Genomic DNA, 26,004 nt, shown 5'->3' with positions numbered 1-26,004 from the left:
TCTATGCTTCTGGTGGTGCTCGACGAGAGACACGTGTAGCTACTCGTGTCACTTCGGCTTGAATAGTTCTTGGTAGCTCACCGTGTTGGTTGCGAGCGATGCTAATTGCTTTCACGAGCAGCAGATTATCGGCTTCGGCGCGAACGAGTTGGCTCTTGAGTCTGGTTTGATCCGCCTTCAGGATGCTCAACTGGCCGCGGTCGCTAAGAGATGGAGACTTGCCAATCGAGTCGTCAGATTCCTCGAGCGGGGATGAAATGGAACTCGGTCGCTTGACTGCAGTGTTTGACGAATTCAGCACAGCCTGTAACTCCTTCGAGCGCCGTTCACGCCGGTAGCGTTCGAACTCTTTCTTCACCTTCGCCAGTTCGGAAGTTTTCTCCGCGATGGCTTGATCTTTTTCGTCAAGCACCTTTTGCCACTTGGCCAGCTTCCTCTTCCAGTCGACCACCAGCTTGCTCACGTCCTTCGTGTTACGCTCACTTGACTCGAGTTTGTCTTTAACATGTTGGTGCCGCTTTTGTAGATCAGACCTCGCCTGAATTAGCTGTTCACGTTCATCCAACACTTCACGAAGTTTACTTTCGAGGTCTACAGCTTTGCGCTCTATTGCCGCGAAGTATTTCCTCCAGTTCTTGTTTTGCTTGAAAAGAGTGATAAATTTTTCAGGGGCTCGAGCTCGAACGCGATCGCGGCAGTTGCGAAGCATTTCGAACACCAGTTGCTCCACTGTAGAACAAAATGTAAGTCGGGAAGCGATTCACAAAAGGCGAGTCAAGTCAAGAACTTACCGTAGAAGCAACATGTCTTGCTGTAGAGCTGCGTTTGAGTGACAAGGACCCGACGGTCAATTGACGAAAGACTTGAAGTGGGGAATGCCACTTGAAGAATGCCATACACGGCTCCTAGATAACACAAAGTGTGCAAGTTAACTCCACTCTATATCCCTGCTAGGATATGCAAACAAACTAAACAAACCATCAGGGGATATAAGAGCCGAAGACACCATTCCAACCGTTGGCTTGGTCACGTGAGCACTTGGTCGAGTCGCCATCATTAGTGCTGAGGTAGCGTCGTCCTGCCGCAGATCACTCAAGACGAATTGATCTACCATGGGATGGAACTGCGAATCCGATGAAACATCCGTGATGATAAGCGTCGCCCCACTTGAAAGCGTGCTACCAGCAATACCGAGAGAGGCTGGCACTTGGATGAGCTGGTTTTCCTCGCGTTGAGTCCAAAGTTCGTTGCTGCCTGGATCAAACAGGAAGAGGACTGCCGCACTACCGTGAAGGATTTGAGCAAATGTGCTACCCACGCTGACGAACAGGTCTTTCACAGTCGTCGGCTGGAACAATCGACGAATTAGTGTCTGTAGTGCTTGGAAGGAGGATCCGGCGGTCAATTGCTCTTCAGCGGCAGACAATGCTCCCATTTCCGCATGCGCTCTAGCCTCACTCTGTTCTTTGACCTTGGCTAGAGCCGCTTCACTGTTGAGCTGCATCTCCTCCATCACACGTTGATGTCTTCTGTCATTGCTCTTAATTGAGTTGGCGTAGCACCGAGAGAGGAAGGTCCTCATTTGGCGAAGACGATGGTGGTACGCTATCCAGCACCATTTTCCAAGCGCTAATCTTCGTAGATGTGTCGAGCATGACGTTTGTTCATTTCGAAGTTTTGCATGGAGCTCCGCTACCTGTTGAAGCGCCATGACTTGCTCTGACCTAGTCTTCCAGAGTCTGAACGCGATAGAAGTGGATAGCCCCCGCCTTATGTTCGAAAGCAGACAGCGCTTAGTGAGAAACAGTCTAAGCTTCCCTTGAGTTGTGGCATACTTTCTCCACCGCCGCACAATTGTTAGCAGATCGTTTCGACCCCATAGCTTTTTCAGAGAATCAAGCTGGCGCAATCGCAGCATCTTCACTTTCCACCGCCAAAAGGCGAACAACCGAGCTCGTCTTTGTCGAATATGAACCATACTCATAAGCACTCGACGCTTTCTTCGGAAGGCTATAAGTGTCGCTTTCCACAACGTAAAAGCTTCCGACACTTCTCTGGAAATCATCCTCTTCAGCATGACCTTGCTCAGAACGTTCAGGCAACTCAGCTGTCTACTCCGCCTCGCTTCGTTAGACGAGACTTCCAAAGTTACAGCTGATGATCTCGACTCAACCTCGTAAAGTTTGTCGTGCAGCTCCATCAACTCTGTCGAGAGCTTGTCTACACTCAAAGTTGCGCTTTCCAATCGGCGGCTTGTTTCTATTACTTGGTTTGCCAGATCCTCATTACCAGACCGCAGTACCGCTATCTGGCTCAAGAATTGGTGACGCCTCCATCTTGACATGGCAACGCGGAAAAAATATCGCGTAGTCATGGTTTGCATGCATTGAACCGCCTTACGTTGGGCCTTCCGAGTTTGTATAACTGAGCACCAGCGTTGCCAGCTCTCAGAGATCGTTGCCTGGCACTTTCTAGAATAACGTTGGTGTGCTTGAGTTCGGACTGCTTGTTTCGAACGATAAAGCTCCTTCCATGAGTGGAATGTACGCACCAGCCCAGCTTCTTGCCGCCCCATCAAGAATTGCATGATTTTCCTATGCTTTTCCCGCTCTTGAAGCACTCGTTGTCGCTGTTGACGACATTTTTGGTGCCATAGCAACAGTGCCACTTTTACCTTCATTTTTTGAGCTATAGTCTCAAGCTGATCCATAGCTATACGAATATTTCTCTCGCGATAAATCAAGTGATGCCATTCTGCAAAAACGTTCTTGATGATCCGCAAACGCATTCGGTGCTGTAGTTTATGCTGCTTTTGTCTTGCCACACGCTTTAGATAAACAGTAGTTTGCCATTCTCGAAGGATGGTGCGAGTGAGCACAGCCTCACAACGCTTAACTTTTTGATCAACAACCGACTTCAACACCCGAGAATTGTGTGCAAATGAGTACCAGCTAGAGAAAAGTTCAGCAAGGTACCGCCGCCGAGCATTCTTTTGGCTGAAATGAACTGACTGTCGTTGGTATCTCCTTATCGAAACTTTCAGCTTTAGCGCGTTGAAATACTTCGCCACCAATCCGCATTCAGTCAGATACTGCAGCTTTGTTGTAGATGCGTCATGTACGTTGGTGACATCGGCGAGCTTGCGCTCTGTTTCAGACGCAGTCTGCATTAACGCAGCTATCTCTTCTCGTTGTAGATGCAGTTCTTCTCGCTGTGTATTTTGTAGCTGTCTCAGGTGTTGTAGATCAAGTCGCTGGTTTCTGATCAATATATTTTTCCACACTGACATTGCACGTTGTTGATTTCGGCGCTCAACTTTCCGTAACCAGCGCTCAAAATCCCGGTTGCGATCTTCCTCTCGAATTTTAATCGTCACAAACTCTGCCCACTCCTTAAAGCACATGCCCACCAGACGAGATCGTTGAAACATCATCATCTTTCTCTCACCTTGTCGCTGTTTTTTCTTGGCCACCACAGTAAGCTTCCACTCAGAGAAGCAAAGACGCAAGCTAGACACGGATCGTTTCCACCAGATCTTCGCACGGATAGCTGTCAGCGCGGCATTTCTTTGGACAAGCTGCTCTTTTGCTGCCTCCGACTTCGTAATCTCCACCCAATGTGTGAACTGTTGCCGCATTTTCGCGTGCACGGAACCTAACCAGATTTTCTCAAGCGTTCGACGCAGCAAGTGGTTCTTTCGTGTTAAGTCTTTCCACACTGAGAAGACTTCTCGGCAAATGAACACTTCAGAGCTGCGCTCAAACAGAGTTGAAAACACTTTTACCGCTCTGCTTCGTCGTCTTGCTTCTTTCCAAGCATGAAAACATTGGATTTCCCACCAACTTGCGTAGCACAAGTGTATCATCTTGAAAACAGCTTTTAGTCGTATTTGCTGGAGTGTGAATTGTCTCCACTTTACCAGAACGCAACGCGTTTGCCGATTATCCAACGTACTTTGGAACGTTTCGACAGCTCGTCGATTCCGGAGCACTCGTCGTACAACTTTTTGCCATACTTTAAAGTATCGAAGTTGAGTGGAATCTCTCTCTCGAGTTGAGCACAGTGTTTTAACAGCGCCTGCTAAGCGCTGTGCTCGCTTACACTCTTCCTGCAAGCGCGATGTAGCCTGCTGCAGTTTCCGCGCTTGCTGTGTCTGCAATTGTTGGGCTTCCGCAAACAGCGCCTGTTGCGCGTTCCGATATACATCAAACTCTGCTTGTAGTTGTTTTAGCTCGCAGTCGCGTTCAACTCGAATACGCGCAATTAAGAGTTGTTGCTCTTTGAGAACGATTTGTCGCAACCATCGGCTCCAAGCGTGCTGTAGCACTCCAGTGCGGCAACGATTTATCCATCGCTCTACAAGATCACGCTGCGTCTTACGACATTCCACAAAGTCTCGCCAGCTACCGAGAACTCTGGCCAATGAACCATTTCTAAGCCGAGCCACACACTTCTTTACCACAACCTTGCACCTCTGCTTGTGCAGCACCACTTCGTGCCAGCGCGTAAAGCACTCGCGCTGGAAATTCAACTCCCTTTTCGCCTGGGCAAGTCGAGCTTCCCAAGCCTGCTGAATCAACTGTTGCTGCCGCACTTGGGCCTCAATCTTCAACTCTGTAACTCGCTCTCTCCACAACGTGTAGGTGAAGAAGACTTGCTGCTTCAACGCGTACTTTGTCAGTACCACAATTCCGTGTCGAAGTGATACTCGTTCCGATCGATACGCTACCCACTGCGTGAAACACCGAGCTACTCCTTGGTTTCGTATCCGATTCACGGCATGCAACAGAGCTGTTTTCCGTGTCTTCTCCACCTCGGCGTACACTTTCCACGAGTTAAAACACCTGAGAACACCAAGTTGACGCATTCTACCGAGAATCTGTTGCGTTCGCAAGCGCTTCTTGTGGCTGTCATGGGCTGTAGAATGCCAGTCGTATACGGATCGTCGAAGCTTAAGGAGCCTCAATTTCTCTTGCCCCAGGTCAGAACGCTGCTGTACCCCCTTCAGATATATTACTGTTAACCTCCACTCACGCAAAAAATCTTTTAGTAGTTGCCGACCGGATTGCTTTGTGAAGAACCGCCCCAGCTTCTGCCGTATCGCCATTTCCGTCACGCGATGCGCTTCGACATTTGCAGCCAAAGCTGCTTTTTCATCCTCGTGGTGTGAAATCATTTCCCTGTTTGCGCTGCGTACTTCATGGAGTGCTGTCTCTAACTCCACAATCGCCTTAGCTTGGAACTCCATCGTTCTACTCAAAGCTTCTAGCTTCCGATCTTTATCTGTCAACGCTAGACGAAAGGTTTGAACACTCCATCTTCGCATGCCCCAGTGCCGTGAATGACAAGCCATTAATCGCTCAATCTTCATCACACCATCACGACAATTTTTCGTCTTCTGACACCCCGCTTTCCACATGTTCATTACACGCTGGGTGCTCCTCCGAGAGCACATTTCAGCAAAATGTAAGCCCTTGTGACGCCGCTCGACGTTTTTCCGAGTCAAACCTCTCCACCGAATGAACGTTCGTCTAGCGGATTGTTGCAGCAGCTTCATGGCCAGCACAGCCGCTTGGTTTCCCCGTATCTTCGCCACGCGCTCATCAACTTTACGCTCAAAACTGTTCATCATCTTCCTGTTCTCCTCCTGCTGTCGCTTCTCCTTCGCCAATGCGACCCACTTGTCCCACGCGTTCTGCACTTTGTTCGTCGACCAGACCGCCAGCGCACTCACCACTCGCTGCTGGCCCACCCTCACTCTCTGCTGCTCGAACTGCTTCACCTGCTTCTTCAATCTCTCAACGATCTCCATTTGCTCGGCGTAGAACGTCCGGTACTGCTCCTTGAGCTGGCCGTACCTGATCCCGAGCTCCTCCTTCTCCAGCACCACATTCTGCAGCGTGTTCTGCATGGTCTTGACCGCCATCGCCGCGCGCTTGGCTTCCAGCGGGTCGAACTCGAACCGCTCCTGGTACTTGGCCACTAGCTGCTGGTGCTGCGTCTCGCTGCTGGCGGCGCGGGCCTCGAGCTTCTTCAGCTGCTGGCGATGCTCCTCCTGCATCCGCAGCTTCTCGCTGCGCAGCAGCTTGATCTCCTGCTGCATCTCCCCCCACCTTGCATCTTCAGGCTCCCGCAGCTGGTCCTGCTTGCTCTGCACCGCCGCCAACAGCTCGCTTCCGTGCTGCAGCCGCCTCACCTCCTCCTTCAACGCCTCGTTCTCGCGCTGCAGCTGGATGTACGAGTCGTACAGCGACGTCACGCACTGGGCCGACTTCCAATTGGCCCCCAGCGCCTCCTGCTCGCCCAGCAACGCCGCTGCATGCCGCTTCTCCCCGGGCATCCACGCCAGTCCGTTAATGTAGCAACAGCTTCAACATGCGTCGTTTCGCGCTCCATTGTAGCCATCTCTTTTCCCTGTCTGTACCCATCCCGCCCAATCCGAAGTGCGCCACACCAAATCCCGATTCTGTATACTATACCATGTATACAATATCACGTACATCACACACATTAAATTCAAAATGGATACATTTGGCGCCATTTCCCCAATCAACCATGGCATCACCTCCGGCGTCGCCGACCTCGACCTTCGCGACGCCCGCGCACCGCCGCCAGCGCTTCTTCGGCGAAGCGGACACGCCCGGCAGCGACGCATGGCTCACACGCGCCGACCCGAGCCCCATCGTGGCCCCGCGCTCCCCCGCAGCGGCGCAAGAGGGCGAGAAAGACTGGAGCTTCGCGCACTCGCACTTCCGGCGGCGCAACCGGCTCGAGACGCGGCTGGAGGAGCTGCAGAAGGACGTGGCCAGCCTCACGCTCAAGCTGCGCGCCAACGGCAACCGCAGCGCGTCGCTGGACGCGTCCAGTTTCCTGCTGACGCCCCAGGAGAAGCCGCAGGAGCAGGTTCCCAGCTATAAAGTGAGGCTAGACGCAGGTTTTAGACGGAGAGAAGTAGCTAACTAGAGAGAGGAGACGCTCATTAGTGTGTGTGTGAATTTTGGTGGTGTCTAGACGCCCAGAGCCGCCGAAACGCGGCGCAGAAGTGCCAAGGAGCAGGGCTCCGGACCTCTGAGGAGTCATAGCGGCGGCGCGAAGGCGCTGCGGGAGCTGCACCATGTGACGACGGAGAGGGACCAGCTCAAGTTCGAGCTGGACAGGACCAGGCGCGCGCTGGCCGCGGCGGAGAAGAAGAGCCAGGAGGTGCAGAGAGCCAAGCAGGCCTACGAGAAGCTCAAGGCTCACTGTGACTCGCTGCAACAGAGCCTGGACCTGTCGGAGAGGATCCGCGTGAGGCAGAAGAAGCTGCTGCAGCAGATGCAGCAGAAACAGCAGAGTAAGGAGAAGGAGGAGGAGAAGAAGATGAACGTGGAGAGGGCGAGACAGTCCGCCGTGAAGAAGAGGCCCGCTAGTGCGGGCGCCAGGTCGACGGAGAAACGCAGTGCTGCTCGAGGACTGAAGAGATCGACGGCGACGACGCCCAAACAAGTGGACAGTGGTGTGAGAAGCGATGTACATACAGGCTACGACATTTTGGACTCGCTCGTGGCATCCAGTTTTCACCAGAATGACGACGAGGAGAAGGAGGAGGACAGCGACGAAGAAGACGCCGGGTTGGAAACCCACGAACAAGCACCTAGTGAACCCACCGCCGCTGCATCGCGACCGAGGACGCCGCGGGTGGTTCGCACACCGCGTTCTGTTCTCAAGCCGTCTGCGCCTATGAAACAGTATCGCACGGATTTCGACTCGCTGCTCCAAGTGGATGACGTTCCACGGTTCAGCACTAGGCGGCCGAGTCGGATTGCCACTTCCACCACTGCCACTCGACGGCCGAGCCAAACTCAAGTGCAACAGCGTGATGCCATGCGCCAGGCAGCACGGTGGGCACGCAGCAGAGGCGCAGCTGTTGATATTTCAACTTCGACTACTCAGTTGCCAACAAGAAGAACCCCCACCTCCGCAAGACCGAAGAACAGTTTTCTCGCCCCTACTCAAGCTAGCATGCGTCGGCTTCATGATCTTCCCCGTCGTGGCCTCCACGAAAGACCCCCTTTCGTTGTATAGGTGTGCGCGTTACCAGTTTGCTCGAGCCCGAAGGTGCCAGGTACAGCGATTTTTATTTGCTACTTACTGGTTGTGACGCGGTCATCTCCGTGTCCGACATACAAGTACAGGTGCAGGTAACTCATGCAAATCTAGGCTTCTTCCCAGAACGTTTTCTCGGCCATCGAGCGCTTCTTAGCCCACTCGGAAGGCTTCTCGTTGGAGTGTCCATTGTGGTTGGCCTTGCCGGCTCGGTACGTGTGGTGGACCGGCCAATTGTACTTGCGGCGAAGCTCACGGAGCTTGGCTTGGAAGCCCGCAGACATCGGGGCCAGCTTATTCGGGTGCGGATGCAGGTTGCCGCGGTTGAAGACGACCTCGTAATCGCCCTGCGCTGTCTTCGTTCGGCCAGTAATGAGAACCTCCATCTTGTCTTCGTAGTGTTCGGGCTGCTTCTCACTGCTGCCGAGCTGCTTCAACGCCTTCCAGAGCAACTTGTGCTCACGGCTAGCACTGTCGCGAATGAGCGCGAGCTGGGCCAGGAACTCGTCCATGGACGAAACCCGCGCGGTTTTCAGCGCTCGGCTCCATCTCTGCTCCGCTGCTTCGTTGGCTCGACGCTCGCGCAACTCCCTCAAGAACGCGTCGTACTTCTTGCGCAGAACCTGCATCGCCAGCTCGGCATACATCATGCCACCAAGGTACTCATCCATCACGCCGTTCATCTCCCAGTTGATCTTGCCGTCCGCTGCGCCTACATCGCGAACGATGCGGTAGCGAGCCGATCGCTTCTGAAGGAGCAGGTACTTCGGCAGTTCCTGTGTGCACGTCGGCCACAGTTCCTGCAGAGTCGGCACTACCTGAGTGGCATCCCCGTACTTCTTCGGCGTCACCGTTACGCTGCGGATGAGGTTGTTCGCGCACTGCTCGAATGCACGGAAGAAGGGAGTCTGCGCTGCAAAGTTCTGGGCCTTCTCCGGTGTGAACTTCCAGACGTCTTGGTCCAGTTCGTGCGGGTCGAACGCGTCCTCGACAACGCTCTCGTGCGTGTACCCGACCATTCTCTCCACCAGCTCCAAGTATCGGGCTTCATTGAAGCGACTAAACTTGCGCACGCGCGTAGCCAGCAGCTCCTTCAGCACCGCCACAAGCGCTTCACTGTCGTATTTGCCCTCTGAACGGCGCAGGAGTCGGAACAGCAGCTTCCCCATTGCTGCTTCCGGATCAACCGGCATCGTCGGAAGGCGTTCGGAGCCACCCATGATCAAGCGAATTGAATGCACGAACTTGGCCACCAACTCCCACTGGAAGTCGCTCAACGGTTCGTCTCGCTGCTCCAGCAGCGACATCAGCGAAGCTGAGATCGTGCCACGGAACATGTTCGGGCAGAATAGACCAGCCGGAGCGCCCGACAGCAACCCTGTAAGGATATCAAGCACCTGAGTACCTGACGCCGCCTTCACAAGTGCACTGCCCAGTGCATCGTCAGGATCAGCTACGAGCTGTGCGTAATTGTAATCCCGAGCACGAATGCTGAGGCCTCCAGTAGCTTCGTCGCTGCCGATGAGAGTCAAGAAGTCCCGCGCTGTGACCACGTCCGGCGAGATTTTGGTGATGACGGCTGACCACGCGTCCATGAAGTCCGGCTTGCCGTTCTTTTCAGGTAGCTGCAAGACAGCAAGGTGAGCGAGGAACAAGCTCGCTACGGTCTGCAGCACCGTCCTGGGATCAAAGACGTCTTCTTCCTCAAGGGCATCCTCAGTCGCCTCCTGAGTCGTAAGCAGCGTGATAGCACTCACAGATGCCTCCAGCTCGCTGGATGTATCAATTTTTTGCTGGAGCACAGCGGGTAGCGACTCCGCTGTGAGCTTCAGGTGGCTCTTGTTCTCCTCGGGCATCAAGTCGCGGATCGCCTCAACCAGCGTCGTGGCTCGGTCCAGCGCGTCGTTGTATCCCAGCTTACCCGTCAGGCACTGGGCGATCGTGATCAGCAGCTCTACTTGCTCGCGCAGGCCTGAGGCTGCGATCGCACGCTTTGCGAATCGATCTCCGACTACGACCGTGGCTCGGTCCAGGAAGCCAAAGAGGACGTCACGCGTGTCTCCAGCCTTCGGGATTGAGTTCTTCTTGACATCGTCCTCGCATGACGGGATACTGAAATCTTCCAGGTCGTAGAAGATGAACGTGTCTAGAGCAGCCTCGCTCACAGTATCCTCCGTCTCCGTGGTGAAGGTTCCTCCGGCGCAGCGGTCGAACATCTTGGACAGGATGACCATGAGGCCGCTCGCGAGCTGCTGCGCGTTGCGCACCTTGGGCTCGATGAGCACTCCGTCAAACTTCTTGGCGATGCTGCCGTACATGCGGTGGTCGCTGTTCTTGACGTACTTAACGATGTTCACGATGAGGTTGCCTTCGAAGTGCGCCTGGACCAAGGCGAGCACGTTGAACATGTCTGAGTCCACGATTGAATGCTTCTCCTTGAGGAAGTTGATCTCGTGCTCCGCCTCACGCGTCCTGGTTTCGGCGAGGAGGTGCGGGCCGGCATCAGTGATGAGGAAGGCAATTGAAGGCATGGTGCTATCCAGAGTCAGCAGCTCGGCCAGTGCCGCCTTCTGGTTCTCGTCACCATCGCCGCCGTTGGCGCACACACCCGGCTGGCCAGGGGGTACGCAAAGCTTGATCGACTTGACGAAGTTTGTGGCCTCCTCCCCTTCCGTGAAGCTGTTGCTAGTCACGAAGCAGCCCTGTGAGCTCTCTGTGAAGGTGATGATGGTGATCATGACGGCGTATTCCTCCTCAAACACCGAATCGACCAGGTGCCGCACGGTCTTCTTCACACCTGCCAGTTCGTCCGCCATGGATCCCGTGATGTCGAGCAGGAACACCAGGTTGATCATGGTTGTGAGGGTGAATAGTGTTGAGCTGGGAAAGTTGGTCGCTCGAGGCAAATTGGAGAATGGTCGAAGCTCTGGGCTGCAAGACACGAGGACGTTCACTCACGACGAAGTCAACCTGGGTCAAAGCTGGAAAAAAACATGTGAGACTGAGCGGCAGCGATACAGATGGGTACGTTTTCATCGTGAGTGAAGGTCAACTTCAACTTGTGCCGCATTTTTGGTACATTTTATCTTGCATCCTCAGGATACCTGGGCTCGTTAGTGTCGATGTACTAGGGGACAGCAAGCTGTCGATACCGTTGTGGGAGGGGGCTCTGATGCACCTTTGCGCTTTCATGCTCTTGGGAGTCTCGATCGTCTCTGCTGTAGATGTATCGTCATAAAATTAGATAGGGTGCAAGTCCTGTGTAACGCACCGTGGTCTTCAGGAACCCACTGCACAAGACGAACCACCGCAACAATGCAAAGCAACGCGCTTGTGGAGCGCACGTACCAGGCTCTCATGGGAGTCGTGCAGACCACTGCCGTGAGCCGGAAAGTGCTGGCGAGACCCCCCTTCACGTTCCTGCACAAGCTGCTGGTTGAGACGCTGGCCGAGTACGACCTCTTCTCCGAGCACCAGCTCCAGTTCTCTGCCATGACCACGAAACAAGCCAAGGTGCAAAACTGTCTGAACGTGACGGAGCTGTATAAGATATCATTTCCTGCTGACTTCGGGTTCACTTTGGCAGGCTGCTTTCTTGACGCGCGCAATCGCGTTTGTGACGTTTGTGATGAGTGCCCACTCCGAGCGCCCCCATATTTCCTGCCTTCTGTTGGTCAGCCCTGTTCAAGTGCTGGCTGGAATGAGCGTCCCAGACACGCTTGAGTTTCTTCTGCAACTGTGCGAAGTTTGTCGAATGCCCAATCATGACATCAAAGATGCAGCGGCGAAGGAGGTTCGCGAGAAAGGAGACGCGCAGCTTTATTCCTCCGGCGTTGTATTCCGGAAGGGGTTGGTGCTCATCCAGGGCATTATCCGAAGTTTTCTGCGACGACGAGTGCAAAAAGTGGCGCCTCGGCTCAGTGGCGCACCATTGCCCGGACGAGAGCTGCCAATGGCGGAGGGAACTCGTTTCCTCAAGGAACTAGCTGACGGTCGCATTTACAACGGTATCATCCAAAGCGTGCAGAAGAACGTATACCTACTGGGCTACGACGAGGACGCAGACGCTCAGGACAAAGTCAGTAAGTAGACTCACCGTGGTGATAGTTACGTTATCATTTCAGCACGTGCTCACTGTGTTGCTCTTTCGCCACTATCTAGACGAGATCGAGATGAAAATTATTTTAGAGGAGTCCCAGCGTCTTAGTGCAGCTCGTGAAGGCTATCGTCTCACGCGCAATGGCAGCTACGAGCGAGCAGATTTCGACATATCACTCACTGATCTCCCCGACTTGATGGAAAGCGCGCATGCGCCTGGTTTCATTAAGCGCGTGTCATCCCGGGATTCCGGAACATCGCTCCTAGCACCCAAAACCAGCAGAGCCAATATGCTCAAACGTGCTCAGTCACAGATACCGTCAAACCCAGACGCTGGCCTGTTCAAACTCCCATCGAACGCAGCGATTCTGACCAGGAAATCTACTAGCAGGGGGTCGTTCGAGTTAGTCGACGAATCTACCCAGGCAAGAAGCGATAATCAACAAGACCCGGGCGAATTTCGTCGCCGAACCTCAAAGTCCAACGACTGGCAGAGTTCGCTGAAAAAAATGCTCGCGGAAGGAAGAGACCAGCTTTCGCCGGCAAATTCATTGGGGCCTGAAGTTGATGTGGACAATAAATCGCAGCAAACGGAAGGACAAGATCCTCCAGAGCGGTAGGGAATAATGTGTTGACGCCTGTGCCTGGTAGATCTCGCTAATTTTCATCATTGATGTCATGCTGCAGGACCTCAGCTCATATCCCAAGTTTCCCGAAGCTTGGCATCCCCGGCACAAAGCCGCTTATGCCCCCATTCAAGCGAGGCTCTACCGGATCAATCCCTGTTGGAGAGGGAAGACAACAAAAGGATCAACCATGTGCTACACCGATGGCTCAGTCGAATACTCCGGTTCTGGTACCAGTAGCTTCTCGGCCTGTGCCATTGCAGCGCGGGCCCAGCACACTAAATATTCAGCGAGCGGCTACGATTCCTGCTGCCATCGCTGCCAGTGCTCCGTCTCCCTCTCCGTCTGCAGTACCGAGCACTGAAGGGATGGTAGATACAGCTTTCGCTGGGACGTATCAAACGACTGACCAGCGTACTCAAGAGAAGCAAGCGATGATTCGAGACATCGTGATGCGCATCGACAGCTACATGAAGCGCAAACGACTCCGCGTGATCGACCTCTTCCGCTTTTGCGACGCCGACGGCAACGGCAGCATTTCACCCGAGGAGATGATCGACACGCTATCGCAGATGGAAATCCAGCTAACTCCCGCTCAAGCGCGAGATTTCCTCGAGCATATCGACAAGGACGGTAACGGGTCAATCGACGTCGACGAGTTCGAAGAGCTTGTGCGTGCTGCCCGCCGCAATGAAGCGCAACGCGAACAGCTCAAGAAGGAGCTCAACGGGCCTCGCAAGCAAACCGAGGCCAAGTCTTCAGTGAAGTACAGCCGAGTCATGAAAGCCAAGGCCAAGCAGACCATCCTCGACGAGTTCAAAGCTGTTCAAGAAGAGGGCGGCGATGGCGTTAATGCACACCAGTTGCGTGCACTTATCGGACGGCTGGCACTGCCTGGGATGACCGAGACTTTTGTAAACTCGATCGTGGATCGCGCTGTTGAAATCGCCAGCGGAAGCTCGGACATCCCCTCGACCCCTACTCAGCTGTTTACGCCTCCTAGCTCTCCGGTCCTGCAAACACGGAGCAACAGCAAAAGCTTGATCCTGTATCACCACCTTGCCAAGGCCCTGGACGAGCTCGAATGGACGAAGAAGGCCAACCGATTCCTTGACCAGTCCTGGATTCGACAGTTTGACTCGCAACTCGAGCGGGCTATCCGTGAATATGAACTGCTTTGACGAAGATCAAGAAGACGCACGATAAACCAGCCGCTGCATTACCATAGAGACCGTAAAGTAAAGACTTCTAGGGTGGACATACTCGAAGCCTCGGCAATATCTAACTACGCTTCCGGTGCGTTCGGTGTTTCTTGCAGAACGCCTGTAGCTGTCCCCCGTCTTTCATAAACATATCGTAAGCTCCTCTCGTTTCACGACCGCACAGCGGATGGAAGTACGTCGAGCATCCACCGCGGAAGCATTTAATGCAGCCACCCTCCTGTTCGCATAGGGCGCAAGTAGACCCCTTCATCTCCTCGACGGCAGCGGCCACGTGCTTTACTCCACTCATGCGCTCTACGTCGGAAAACTGAACACCAGGGGCCCACAGGGCGCATACCACATGGACCCATTTGCCTTCAACGGTCTTCTTGAACGCGCACTTGGCGCGTTTCAGAGGACACAACTCGCACGTCTGCATTCAAAAAATGTTAGATCATAGCTGCAAAGCCAAAAGTAGGCACAATGGAAGTATCCTTACCGCATCAGCAGGAGAGCCCGACGGCTTGGCACAGAAGTCGCAAAACCACGGCTCGTCGCCTTCAGGCACTGAGTCAATGCCGTAGCAATACTGTAGCAAGCAAGATAGCAAGCAACACTGTTAGGAAAGCATTCAACCTTTCCACGACGAGCAAGGCTACAAGGGTGCCTACCTGGTGAACAGCGACAGAGCACTTCTCACACTGGACGATGGGATCGTCAAGGTAGCCTTGGTCACTGAAGCACACACGGCACCACATCTCTTCGTCCTCCTGGGGGTCAACGTTGTCTTTGGCCGCCTTCCGAGACTTGCTGCTTGTTTTGGCTTTCTTGCGCGGACGGCTCCGAGGAGGCTTTTTCTCAGCCTCCTCCTCGTCTTCTTCATACGCATCTTCCTCCTCTTCCTCCTCCTCCTCCTCTTCTTCGTGCTCTTCGTGCTCTTCGTGCTCCTCCTCCTCCTCTTCCTCCTCAGACCCACTGGCGTGTTCTTCATCCTCTTCCTCGATAATTTTACGCGCTTGGTCAGGCTGTTTGCTTTTAGCAGGTGTAACCTGCGGTGAGTCGGTATCGCCAGAAGATTTGTTTAGCTTCTTTTGAACCTTACGAATCGTGCTAGACACCTTCGCGATGCTGAAGTCTTCAGTGCTCTTCGATCGCTTCAGCGAAATATGAATGCCACTTGACACGCGCCCGCTAGGTGACGAAGCTCTTGAGCTCCTACCACCAGACGCCTGACGAGCTGCTTTCTTTCGCTTGGGCAAATCAACCTCATCTTCAGCAAACTCTTCATCATCGCTTTTGTAGAGCTTGCGCTCCCTGCTCTTGCCATTCGCCTTCGGCGTTCGCTTGCGGCGAGCACCACCTCCCTTTTTGCCCTTCGGGGATTGTTCTTTCGGTCCATCCAGGAACTCGAGGTACATCAGCTGGTCGCCAACGTCTTGGCTGCGCCGACGCCTCGGCCGCTCAATCACTTGAAGCCACTCAGTAGCCACTTCACGAACGTTCACTACACCCTTAATAACGCAGCCAGTAACCTTCAGCTCAATCAAGATCGCTAGCACTTGGTCTGCATCAGCTAGAGACTTGCCTCGTTGCCGCTCTTTAACGACAGCACGAGCCAGCTCACGTAACTGCGATAGGAATTCCTTGACGTCATCTTGCGAAGCCGTTTTGAGCCATCCTTCTTGAACCTTCGTCATCAGAACTTGCACAGGCTTGGGTCCAAGAACCTTCTCCCAGAACTTTTCATCGTTGAAATCAATCGTTGTGTCGGCCGATTCCGAAGTGAATGTTGCCTTCGAAAACGACAAAGCAGTTGTCTGAGAAGCAGTCACGGGTTTAGCGTCACTGTCACCGTCTGCACTATTTTCCTCATCGCCGTCAGCATTCTCGCCAGTTTTCGTCGGATCATATCGAATGGTTCGACTATTCGACAGCAAATGGTCAATATCCAGCTCGTTGATGGCGCGGTTTTCAGGGTCCTGTTCGTCGTCTTCACCCATGATGGCGTACGCTCCATATCTGATCATCATCTCGACCTTTTCGCGATCCAAAGACATCAGAGACATCATGTTGCCACTGCTGTCATCTTCGCCATCGAACTCATTGCGCACTCCACCTGTCTCAAAAACAGCGTGGTGCATGCCAAGTTTCTTCGAAGCAATCTCGAACATCTGTGCTTCGTAAGTTTTCTTCGTCACCAACCGATAGATGTTCACCGACTGAGTTTGACCGATACGGTGACAACGCGCGACGGCCTGGAGATCGTTCTGGGGATTCCAATCGCTATCGAACAAAATCACCACAGAAGCTGCAATAAGGTTAATGCCCACACCGCCTGCGCGAGTACTCAGTAGGAAGGCAAATGTATCGGAGTCCGGATTATTGAACCGATCGATTGCAGCCTGACGCGAATTTCCGCGAACAGAGCCATCCAGACGCTCCATGGTGTACCCTCGCAACTGGCACATATCTTCGATGATGTCCAGCATGATCTTGAACTGCGAGAAGATAAGCACCTTCTTCTTCTCCTGGCGGAACTTCGTCAGCAATTTGTCGAGCAACACCGTTTTGCCACTTGCCTGAATCAAAATCTTTGTTCGGAGCTGTTCGTCAAACCCGGCACACTCTTTGTCTTCAACACCCCGAATCAAGAACGGGTGGTTGCAGCATTTGCGCAGCTCCATTTCCACGTTGACCAGGTTAGCCACAGTACCCGACGCACCCATGTTCAAGAACGAGCGGTTCCGCTCGAAGATAGCACGGTAATACTTCTTTTGCATCGTGGTAAGCTCCACATCGACAATAGTCTCTTCTTTCGGAGGGATACTCTTCTCCACATCCTCTTTCACCCGCCGCAGCATGTATGGACGCAGCTGCTCATGCAACTGGGCAACTTGCTCTGCGGTATTCAAGTCACCGAACTCATCGTAAAACTGTTGCTGACTGGGGAATTTATCAGGCTCGATGAAGTTTAGTAGACACCAAAGCTCGAACACGCCGTTTTGCAACGGAGTGCCTGTCATCAATAGGCACGAATCCCATGTGAAACCGTGAAGTACCTGAAGTAGCTTCGCCTCACGGTTTTTCAGTTTGTGAGCTTCATCAATCACAAGATACCTCCAGTGAATCGTTTCGAGGAACTCAGCATCCATCATTAGCGTTTGGTACGACGTGACCAAGACGTTAAACTTGTAAATTCCGCGCCGGCGATGAGCTTCGCTTGCAAAGTGAAACTCCTGCTCACGAATAAAGGCCCGAATATCGGACCCTCCTTCAGAGTCGTGATACACAACACAATTCATCGAGGTCCACGTTTCGATCTCACGTTTCCAGTTACCCAGCGTAGCAAGCGGAGCAACAACCAAGAACGGACCGCGAATAAATTCTCGCTGACGCAAATGCTCAAGGATAGATGTTGCTTGAACAGTCTTACCCAGACCCATTTCGTCGGCGAGAATACAATTGCGACGGTTGTACCAGCAAAACGTCATCCAGTTCAGGCCTTCTAGCTGGTACGAGCGAAGGGTGTTCTGGTTGTTGTACACAGGAGACTCCTGATACTTTGCCCATGTGCTCGGCTCTGGTCGAACATCAGCGTACGTCGCAGGATGAGCACCATTAATAATCGGGGGGTGGTTGAATCGATGGAACGCAGCGATCTTCCGGTCGTCTGTAAGCTGGTCTTCCCACTCCCACGTACAATCAACATAGCTCATATCACGCCACTTCACAAGGTACTTAATTCCCTTCTTCTTTGGCACCTTGGGCGCGTCGTCTTCAGTATCACTAGCATCCTTCTCCATTTGATGGACTAGGTACGGGTTCGATTCCTCGGGCTCTTCCACTTCCTTTGCGTTCAAAATACGGTCGACTTCAATGTAGGAGTCACTGAAGTAATTGCTGAGATCCTTCTCTTTTCCAACAACAACAGTCTCGCGTGCCTCCTCGACCAGTCGACTGTTCTTCTGAAGATATCGTTTCATTCGCTGAATTGAGTGTTGGCCAAACTCTTCAATTTCTCTGACAGAAAGCCAATTCACGTGGAGGTATGATGTATCTTTCCACTTGATCAAGAACTCCATAGCGACCTCAGTATCCTTCGACGTGTCTTTGTGGAAACGCACGCTAACAATCGTGTCAATCTGTGGCCCCCTCGGACCTTCCTTCTTCTGGGGCGTTTTGGGCTTCTCTTCATCGCTGAGCTCGAAGTCAATCTCCTCCTCCACGTATTTCTTCTTAGCCTTGCCAATATTACGTCCGGATCGGCGAGCTGGCTTTTCTTCCTTTAGCACCTTTGGACCGGAATAGTCGTCGTCGGAATCCTCAGATTCTTCATCCTCGTCAGAGTATGCCTTCTTTTTCCCACGGCCACGCTTCGCTTTCTTCTTAGCTGGTTTCGCGATAATCGTAGGAGCGAAGTTCTTCCTCTTGTTCCGATTAGCATTGGGCTGGATGTAGTTGTGGGCTGTCGTCTTCAATGCACGGCTAAGAATTTCGTTTGGAATATTGCCACCAGTAGACGTGAATTTGAACACCATAATCTGGGCACGTAGCTGCTCTTTCTGTTCCGCCGTGAACGCAGCACGGAGAAGTGGTCTCCGAGGCTGCACGTTAGGCATGGCAACAGGCATGTTTGCATTTGCGCCAGTTCCTGCGGGGTTCATGAACTGGATTGCTCCGTTGCCGTAAGTCTGATGGATGTACTGGTTGTACGCCATAGCTGCTTCTTTTTCGCTAGAGAAAGTCCCCAAGCGTCGAATGCCCCCGCCATCGACGTGCAACTCCGCCGCCCACTGATTCGGAGAAATATACCGAACGCCCAGGTGCCACATTCCCGTTGAGAACATCTGAGGGTTGTCCAAGCCAGCAACAGAGGTTTGCAGTCCCTTTCGGTATCCGTGCACATCACGGTTAATGCTGCTTACAAGTCCATTTCCGCCTGGTCGCCGGAAACGTAGCAATACTGGGCGAAGTGATTTAAGACGCGAAACCACACGAGCGAAGTCTTCCTGGCTTTGAACCAAAAAGCCGTCAACCGCAATCAAGTCGTCCCCAACGGCAATCATACCACTGGCTTCGGCGGGTCCCATCAAGTTACTCTCCGGGCGTCGAAAGCTCGTCACGGTGACGGAGCCCATGCGAACGCTCATGTTCATGCATAATCCGATAGATCCCTTTTGAAGCAGGACCTCATACTCGTCACCAGGGAACGGATTCTTCCATCCATGAGCCCTAGTGTTTTCTGCACCAACGGACGCGCGCAGAACGTCAACAGCGAGTGCACTGGCTTGGGCTGGAGTAGAAGCATTTTTCGCGTACGATCCCAAGCGGCTCAATTTTGCGCGCTCCAGGGCATACGAATTCTCATCCAGACGCTGCGGGACGAGAGACTTTGCCGGGAACGGGGCTGGATTCAACCCCGGATCGCCGCCTCCTTGACGCTACACACGCAAAATTGACAGCGAGTCATGGAGTCAGTACGCACGACGGCACTGCACTACAATAAAATCATACGTACGTTCGGTCCCGCTGACGGGCTTCTCGTCGTAGGAGCTCCCTGCGCCGCCTGCGGGTTCCAGTTCTGGTTTTGGTTCTGATTTTGATTCTGGTTGTTGGGGTTGTTCATGCCGGCGGGAGTCGGTTGTCCCTGCCACTGCTTCTCCGCCGCCTGGTCCATCATCGCGGGGCCAACAGGAGGTCCGTCCTGGGGCGTGGTGTAAAACGACGGTGCATTGGTCTGGTGGTAGAACATTTGCGACTGCGACACGGGGTTGCTGCTCGCAGCAGCGTTAGCCCCTGCGTCCGGCGCGTTGGAGGGGGCGGCTCCGTTCGCACTGGTCGGCGTGCCAGCGTTGCTGGTCGCGTCGCCCGCCTCTTGCGGCTGCTTCATGCGCGGATCTCCATCCAACGGGCGGATGGGCGTGGGCGACGGCGCCAAGAAGTTGGACGGGGCGAACGGGAACTGCATCTGGCGGTTGGCGTTCTGCTGCGTCTGCGTGTCCACACTCAGCGGCGTCTTGTCTGCGTCGTCCGTGGGCTCGACGTTCTCCGGCTTGGCGTCCTCCGTCTGCCCTCCCCCGCTCTGCTCCTCCGTCTTCTCTGTGTCCTCCTCCTTCAGCTGCTTCTCCTCCTCCTCCTCCTTCTCCTCCTTGGGCTCCACAGCCTCCTCCACCTCCTCCTGCTGCTCTTCCGCCTCCTTCAGCGCGTCCTCCGCCGTCTCCGCCTCCTCGACGGTGTCCTCCGTCGTCTCGGTCGTCTCCTCGGTGGTGGCGTCCTGTTCCTGGGTCTCTGCGGCCTGCTCCGCCTGCTGCGGGGCCTCCTGCCGCTCGTTGCCGTCGGGCGCCTCCTCCTCGGGCTGCGGCGGCTCCTCCTCGTGGGCCTTGAGCGCCGCGGGCTGCGGCGGCTGCTCGCGCGCCGCGTCCTCCATCGGGGCTCGCTCGGCTGGCGTCTCTGCGGTCTGCTGCGTGGCGGCGGCGCTCGGGGGCGCAGGATCCGGAGAGTGAATGCGCTCCTTTCCTTTGGCTTCTTCCGCTTCTCGCCGCATTATGACCGCGCGGCTCGTCGTGGCGCGCGTGGCGGAGGGAAAAACCTCTGGAAGAATGTATGCCGCTCTCGAGGTTAACTATACACCGCGAAAAACCTCGATCCGGATCAAAACGGGGGCACTCCCAACGGCCTGCTCTGTCCGGGGAAATGTGTCCCCAAAGCCATCATGGGCGATAAATGCAGCATGACGGGCCACGGTGGCGAGTTGCTGGCATGTACTTGACTACCGCACGCTTCGATTGGGGCTGGTTTGAGCTCATTCGGTGCTCTGAGTGCGTTGTGGCGGTTTTGGATGCCCCGGGTTTCGCCGGTGCAGGATGTTAAATGAATGCCGCACAAGCCGGACCTGACCGCCAACAGCAGCTCCAAGAAGTGCATGAAGTGCAGGTCGGGCCGGGCCCCCTTTCCATGCCGGAGGTGCATGTTTGAAGCTGTATCCATCAAATCGCAACGTCGGACCAAAGACGAGCAGCAACGTTTGGGGCGGGATGGGAAGGGCCACCGTCTCGCCAATTGCTCCGCAGCCCAAGCAGCAGCGTCCCGATCTTCGCCGGTTCGCGCGCGTACAGCAGCCACGCGGGACTTTCGCGCCGTGTGTGAGCGCTGTCAAGCACCTTCCGACACGATCTGGGCGATGAGATACACAAGTGCACTTGTCGACGAACAGCTTGTCGGCGCTATGCGTCAGCATCTGCTGAATTTGTGACCGTAGGCTGAGAGAAGCCCACTGACCTATCGATGTGACGTTACCCTTGTTGCATCAGTCACGAATGCTCAGTAATACATGCTGTGTCTTAAGTCGAACTGCCCGTCTCAAGCGCAGACGGTAAATCGGCGTACTGTACTCGACTGCTCGATTTCGTTAGCTTTTTATTGCTCTAATGAAATTCATAATCGATCTCTAATTCAACTTTTGACGTCCGTTTAGTGAGGATGGAAACCACAAGCAACGCAAGAATTGTGCTTGTGCCCAAGCAAATCAATGAAGCGGTCGTGATGACATTCGCGAACTGTGCTGATGTTCAAAGATAAAACACATCGAATTGCGCAGCCTCAGCCCCTCCCTCCTCTATTGTTTTCTACCTCAAAATTCATCGTATATGACCAAGTTCGAGCAAAGTCAAATGTTGATCACTTGGTGTAGATTACTGCGGAAGCCTACGTACTCGATGACGATGAGGTACATTGGCTTTACTTCGTCTTGCTTGAATCTTAAGTCTGGGCTATACTCAAGACCTGTTACGGAATGCTACGTACTCTCATCATTTGAGGATCAAAGACTGCTGCTATTCTCGAAATGGAAAGGAGGGTAATGTCTGTGATTACCAGCTCCTCGTTTAAATGCAGCAAGGACCTACCATAGGGTTCGCGTCTCCATTATTTGCATTCTCCCGGCGCTTCTTGGCCTCCACACCGACGCGATAGAATTTGGTGCTCTCCGTCTTGTTCTGTCCGTGATGCTTCTGCTTATCCCAGCGCGACATCAGCGTGTAGTTTCGGCACCCCGTGCCACCTTCCCAGTGGTGAGTTGTTGACCTCTTGGAGCCAACGTCATTGCCGCACGCGCACACTTTGATCGAACTTGACTGCTCCTTTGAACACAGCCCGCATAGCATACGGCTGGCAAGTTTTCCGAGGTTGGCGTCAGGACAGTCACTCAAGTCATGGCACACATTGCATGGAAATGCCTTGCCGCAACATTGGAATCGAAACCAGCGCAGCGAGTGCTTGTAGTGGTCACAGGACCCATTACGAGGCAGCGGTTGACCCAGCACGAAGTTCTGCGTCACTTGCTTGCCTTTCTTGTGCTCATCAGCCTTTACAGAGATTTCGTTGACCGAGCTACTTCGCTTCCGACTAGACCCCTCCAACTGTGCCAAGAAGCGTTTTGCCATCACGGCAAGCTTGTTGTGGCAGTTGAAGCAGGCTTGCTCTGATCGCTGTCTGGGAGCGACTTTCTCGTGCAAGGCTTCACATCCGCACTCCAAGCAAGTGGCCAGCATTTCGGACGGAAGGACATCAACAATTGAGCAGTTCTCCGTGTCCACATAAGCTAGCACGTCGCTCTGCGTGTGAGCAAACACGGGTCGCATCACCACGTGATGGAGCACACTGCACCGGGGACACCACTTCTGGACCTCCGTCGAGTCTAAGCTCAAGATGGCATCGAACGTTAGCGGGCAGTTATCGCACTGCACCTGGCAAACAAGCCGATGGGCGACCAACGTGCCCACTTTGTGCAGAAAGAGATCCTCGAGGCGTATCTGCGTGCCTTTTGCTTCAGGTTCGGTCTCAATTGCGATACGCTCGTCTGGTGCGATGATCCTGGAGTCACGGTTTTCACACGGGTTTACAGGGCCAGGAGTGACGTCAACACCGCGGCGCACGAGGTCGCATAGCAATTGGAAGCGTTCAATGCATTCGTTCAGCGTGCGACCGTCCACTTCGTTTGCAATGCTTGTCCAGCGCCCCTTCTTGTCCATCGAATCTGGGTACTTCTTCAATGCTAGATCAAGAGCACGCTGCTGTTCGTCGGACCACTCACCGCTGTGCTCGTTCACTGCCATTATTGCCGACTCAGTGGGGACGCCCAACTGCACGACAACAGCGCGCCGCGGTTTCTCCTCGCGATCTCTTTTGGCATTCTTGGTCTCGTGTGTGAACTTGCACTTGTCTCCATCGCGGCACTTGTTTCGGGCAAAAAACTTGCACTTTCGTGCACGCGCCGAGGCGCATGCCTCCCTCTTCTCTGGCCTTGTACTCTTTGACACCTCCAGTTGCTGTGCCGGTCCAGCTTTTTCGTGGTCTGAGGTTGCGTTCGCATCAGTAGCACTGGACCCTTTGTCGCCGTCCCTCCTTTTCGACTTCTTGGGTCGCTTTTCGTGCGAAAACCTGCACTTCTCGCCGTCCGTGCACGTGCCCCTCGCGAAATAGCGACAGAGTCGCTGGCCGCGCCTTCTCTTCGGAGCTTTCTCGCTCCTGACGGCAGTCACCTCTCCAACTGCAGGGGTCTCCCATTCTTCAGCTTGGTGCTTGTTGTCTGGCTCCGGGCCTGATAGACCCAGCATGATGAAGTGCACATGTTTGTTGTCAGTGTCGGGGTGGTTCTGGTGGATGTCCTTGCTGTCGTTGTCGGCCATGTTGTCTGTTTCTCGATGCTCAATAGGGAAAACTACTTATTGTTCTTCCACTAGGTGGGTTGCTTTTGCACTCGAAGGTAAGTTTGGAAATGGCAGGAAGCGACCCAGTCGAAGGTTGCAATACATGGCTGCTGTTGTTGAAGTGATTATCGGCCGGACCGATTGTTCCAAGAACATTCGATCGGATGTTTACCAAAGCCAGGCGATTATGTACACGACAGGAAATGTTAGCACCTGCACACCAGTTGTACACCACACTTTGTAAAAAGTAATGCGTAATTACCCCCATCTAAATAGCCCTCCGCTGAATCTGCAAAGGTGGGACAAAAAAAACTGCGAGGTTACAATATCTGCACAGGTTGCACATAGACGCTAATGTACAGCTTTTTAATGAAGAATGTTACGGATCGACATAGCTGAGTTTGCGCTAGATACGATGCCAGACTGCATCCAGCAGTTCCTGACAGTGGCCGGAGTTACAGCATTCCGAGCCTGTGACGCACAGCCTAAGGCTGTGTAGATTGCCGGTCTGCTTGTGCGCCATCTCAACCACCATGACCTTCTCATGAGGGCTTTAGGTAAATGGAGTTGGTTGTGGTGCACGCTGCATGTCCTGCAAGATATAACGTTCATTGTGGGCCTTTCATATCCTACCATGATCTAGCACCGCAGAGAGACAATTTCCCGCAATGATCTTACTAATTCAGTACATCTCACCAGACAGCTGTGGCAAATCTTGTGCACTCCCGCACACTCTGTGTTCGCGGTAAATAAGCCGATGGCACTTGCAGATTCAGCGGGAGGTGATATCGACAGCGGGGCTCCCACTACGCGCAGCGGGAGCCTGTACACAAAAAAAGTTATAATTACCAAAATGTGTAGCTTTCTCCCAACCAGTCATCGCCCGTCTGCAGTTCTGTACAAGTACATTACCAGCCTGTCTACCAAACCACCCCCGTGGACGAAACTTTGAACATGGCTACTTATCCTGCCCCCGCTTCCAATGCTATTGGGCTGCAGGCGAGTGCACCTGCTCATTGAGTTTTGCGTCAGCGACATCCCCACGCTTCATACAGTGAGGCGGTTAGGACAGCGTTGCCGCTTCACTCGTTAATTAATCCTAATCAAGCGCCGCACCACGAACAGCACGTGTATCTTTAGCAGCTACCTATAACCCCCAGCTTCACCGTTCAGCGACAAAATGGTATCCGAGCACTTGCTACAGCTTCGTCGGCTACCCAGGATTCACGTAACACGAATCATTGCGCTACGCACCCGCTACATCTGCGTTCGGACGGGAGCATTCATGGACCGTGGTTCTTACCTTGCATTCACGAGCAGCTCTTTGTGTCGCCGTCAAAAGCGCAAAAGGCGTTGAATACATTCTGCCGTCAGCACGGATACTGAATTGTGTACAAGGGCACAACCTACAACAACCAACGCCAACGACAGTTAATCCGCTATGGCTGTGATCGTCATGGGGTCCCTCGGAGCCGTCACTTACAGTCTACAATGCGACCTCGCCCAAATGCAGGGTGCAGGAAGTGTGGTTGCATAATGGAAGTTTATCTGAATCGGAAGGTGACTGGGGACGGTGTTACCATGTGGGAGCTTCAGTACCGCGGACGTGCATTTGAACATAACCACCCTCCCTCTTCTCACCCTGCTTCGCACCCTATTCTTCGCCGCGCTACTCGCTCTGATGCTGTTCGTTTGGCTATTGACGTGGATAGTGAAACTGGCACGACAGCTCGTCAGACAATCGCGCGTCTACTGATTGAAGATCGGATGTTGATAATTACGCCTAGGGACGTGTACAATGAGCGGGTTCGCTCTGGGATTGTCGCACTACGAAGCCGCTCGCACATGGAGTGTCTGCTGGATAAACTGAGTACAAGTCCGTACTACATTGTAACGGGGTTACACGCACAAGTGGCTACAAGCCACTAGTGATTTTTAACAGATAATATATCTGTTAAAAGTTTTAGATACTTCCTCACCTTGGTGTAAGTCACACCAATGGATACATTGAAGTGGGCCACCACAATGAGTGGTCCACACCTACCCAAAGATCCTATTGTTAGAAAGCAGCTTCTTTCTACCAATTAGAGACGCGCATATTGGCGGGCCAGCCGCTGTCAACCCCTTTCATAGATGATAAACAGTTTTAGCAGATTTAGGAGGAAGATCAATTCACAAACAATACAGTTCTCATTTTACCTAATCTAAGTCACTTGGAGTCTTATCTGATTTAAATTATGTTGCAGGGTACTGAACCTTGGTACACTGTATCAGTTCCGAGGTACC

General features: G+C 53.5%; 7 protein-coding genes across 7 annotated transcripts; 2 read left to right on the top strand and 5 right to left on the bottom strand.

The window, feature by feature from the left end:
• Nucleotide 1: 1 nt before the first annotated feature.
• Nucleotides 2-1,513, bottom strand: IUM83_10947 (Gamma-aminobutyric acid type B receptor subunit 2; the record flags this gene model as incomplete). The annotated part of the gene is made up of 3 exons (XM_067935479.1): nt 2-729; nt 792-905; nt 979-1,513. 3 exons carry the CDS (start codon nt 1,511-1,513, stop codon nt 2-4), a joined length of 1,377 nt encoding a protein of 458 aa, XP_067780528.1.
• A 3,865-nt stretch (nt 1,514-5,378) lies between these two features.
• Nucleotides 5,379-6,340, bottom strand: IUM83_10946 (uncharacterized protein; the record flags this gene model as incomplete). The annotated part of the gene is made up of 2 exons (XM_067935478.1): nt 5,379-5,431; nt 5,509-6,340. The coding sequence occupies 2 exons, from the start codon at nt 6,338-6,340 to the stop codon at nt 5,379-5,381; spliced, it is 885 nt and encodes a 294-aa protein (XP_067780603.1).
• Nucleotides 6,341-6,555: 215 nt separating this feature from the next.
• On the top strand, nt 6,556-8,000 carry IUM83_10945 (Zinc ion binding protein; the record flags this gene model as incomplete). Its single annotated transcript, XM_067935477.1, has 3 exons — nt 6,556-6,918; nt 7,012-7,795; nt 7,933-8,000. 3 exons carry the CDS (start codon nt 6,556-6,558, stop codon nt 7,998-8,000), a joined length of 1,215 nt encoding a protein of 404 aa, XP_067780608.1.
• Nucleotides 8,001-8,195: 195 nt separating this feature from the next.
• IUM83_10944 (Voltage-dependent P/Q-type calcium channel subunit alpha-1A) lies at nt 8,196-10,940 on the bottom strand (the record flags this gene model as incomplete). Its single annotated transcript, XM_067935476.1, has 1 exon — nt 8,196-10,940. One exon carries the CDS (start codon nt 10,938-10,940, stop codon nt 8,196-8,198), a length of 2,745 nt encoding a protein of 914 aa, XP_067780607.1.
• Nucleotides 10,941-11,400: 460 nt separating this feature from the next.
• On the top strand, nt 11,401-13,990 carry IUM83_10943 (Calmodulin (EF-Hand superfamily); the record flags this gene model as incomplete). Its single annotated transcript, XM_067935475.1, has 4 exons — nt 11,401-11,598; nt 11,672-12,167; nt 12,247-12,799; nt 12,871-13,990. 4 exons carry the CDS (start codon nt 11,401-11,403, stop codon nt 13,988-13,990), a joined length of 2,367 nt encoding a protein of 788 aa, XP_067780610.1.
• A 100-nt stretch (nt 13,991-14,090) lies between these two features.
• Nucleotides 14,091-20,555, bottom strand: IUM83_10942 (Chromodomain-helicase-DNA-binding protein 7; the record flags this gene model as incomplete). Its single annotated transcript, XM_067935474.1, has 4 exons — nt 14,091-14,444; nt 14,511-14,600; nt 14,683-19,452; nt 19,530-20,555. 4 exons carry the CDS (start codon nt 20,553-20,555, stop codon nt 14,091-14,093), a joined length of 6,240 nt encoding a protein of 2,079 aa, XP_067780609.1.
• Nucleotides 20,556-21,894: 1,339 nt separating this feature from the next.
• Nucleotides 21,895-23,697, bottom strand: IUM83_10941 (uncharacterized protein; the record flags this gene model as incomplete). Its single annotated transcript, XM_067935473.1, has 1 exon — nt 21,895-23,697. One exon carries the CDS (start codon nt 23,695-23,697, stop codon nt 21,895-21,897), a length of 1,803 nt encoding a protein of 600 aa, XP_067780612.1.
• Between the last annotated feature and the right edge of the window lie 2,307 nt (nt 23,698-26,004).

This window comes from Phytophthora cinnamomi (assembly GCF_018691715.1).
Source record: "Phytophthora cinnamomi strain GKB4 chromosome Unknown Contig126, whole genome shotgun sequence".
NCBI classification, from domain to species: domain Eukaryota; phylum Oomycota; class Peronosporomycetes; order Peronosporales; family Peronosporaceae; genus Phytophthora; species Phytophthora cinnamomi.
Note: the sequence above shows the minus strand (reverse complement) of the source record. Positions and strands in the feature narration are given on the sequence as shown.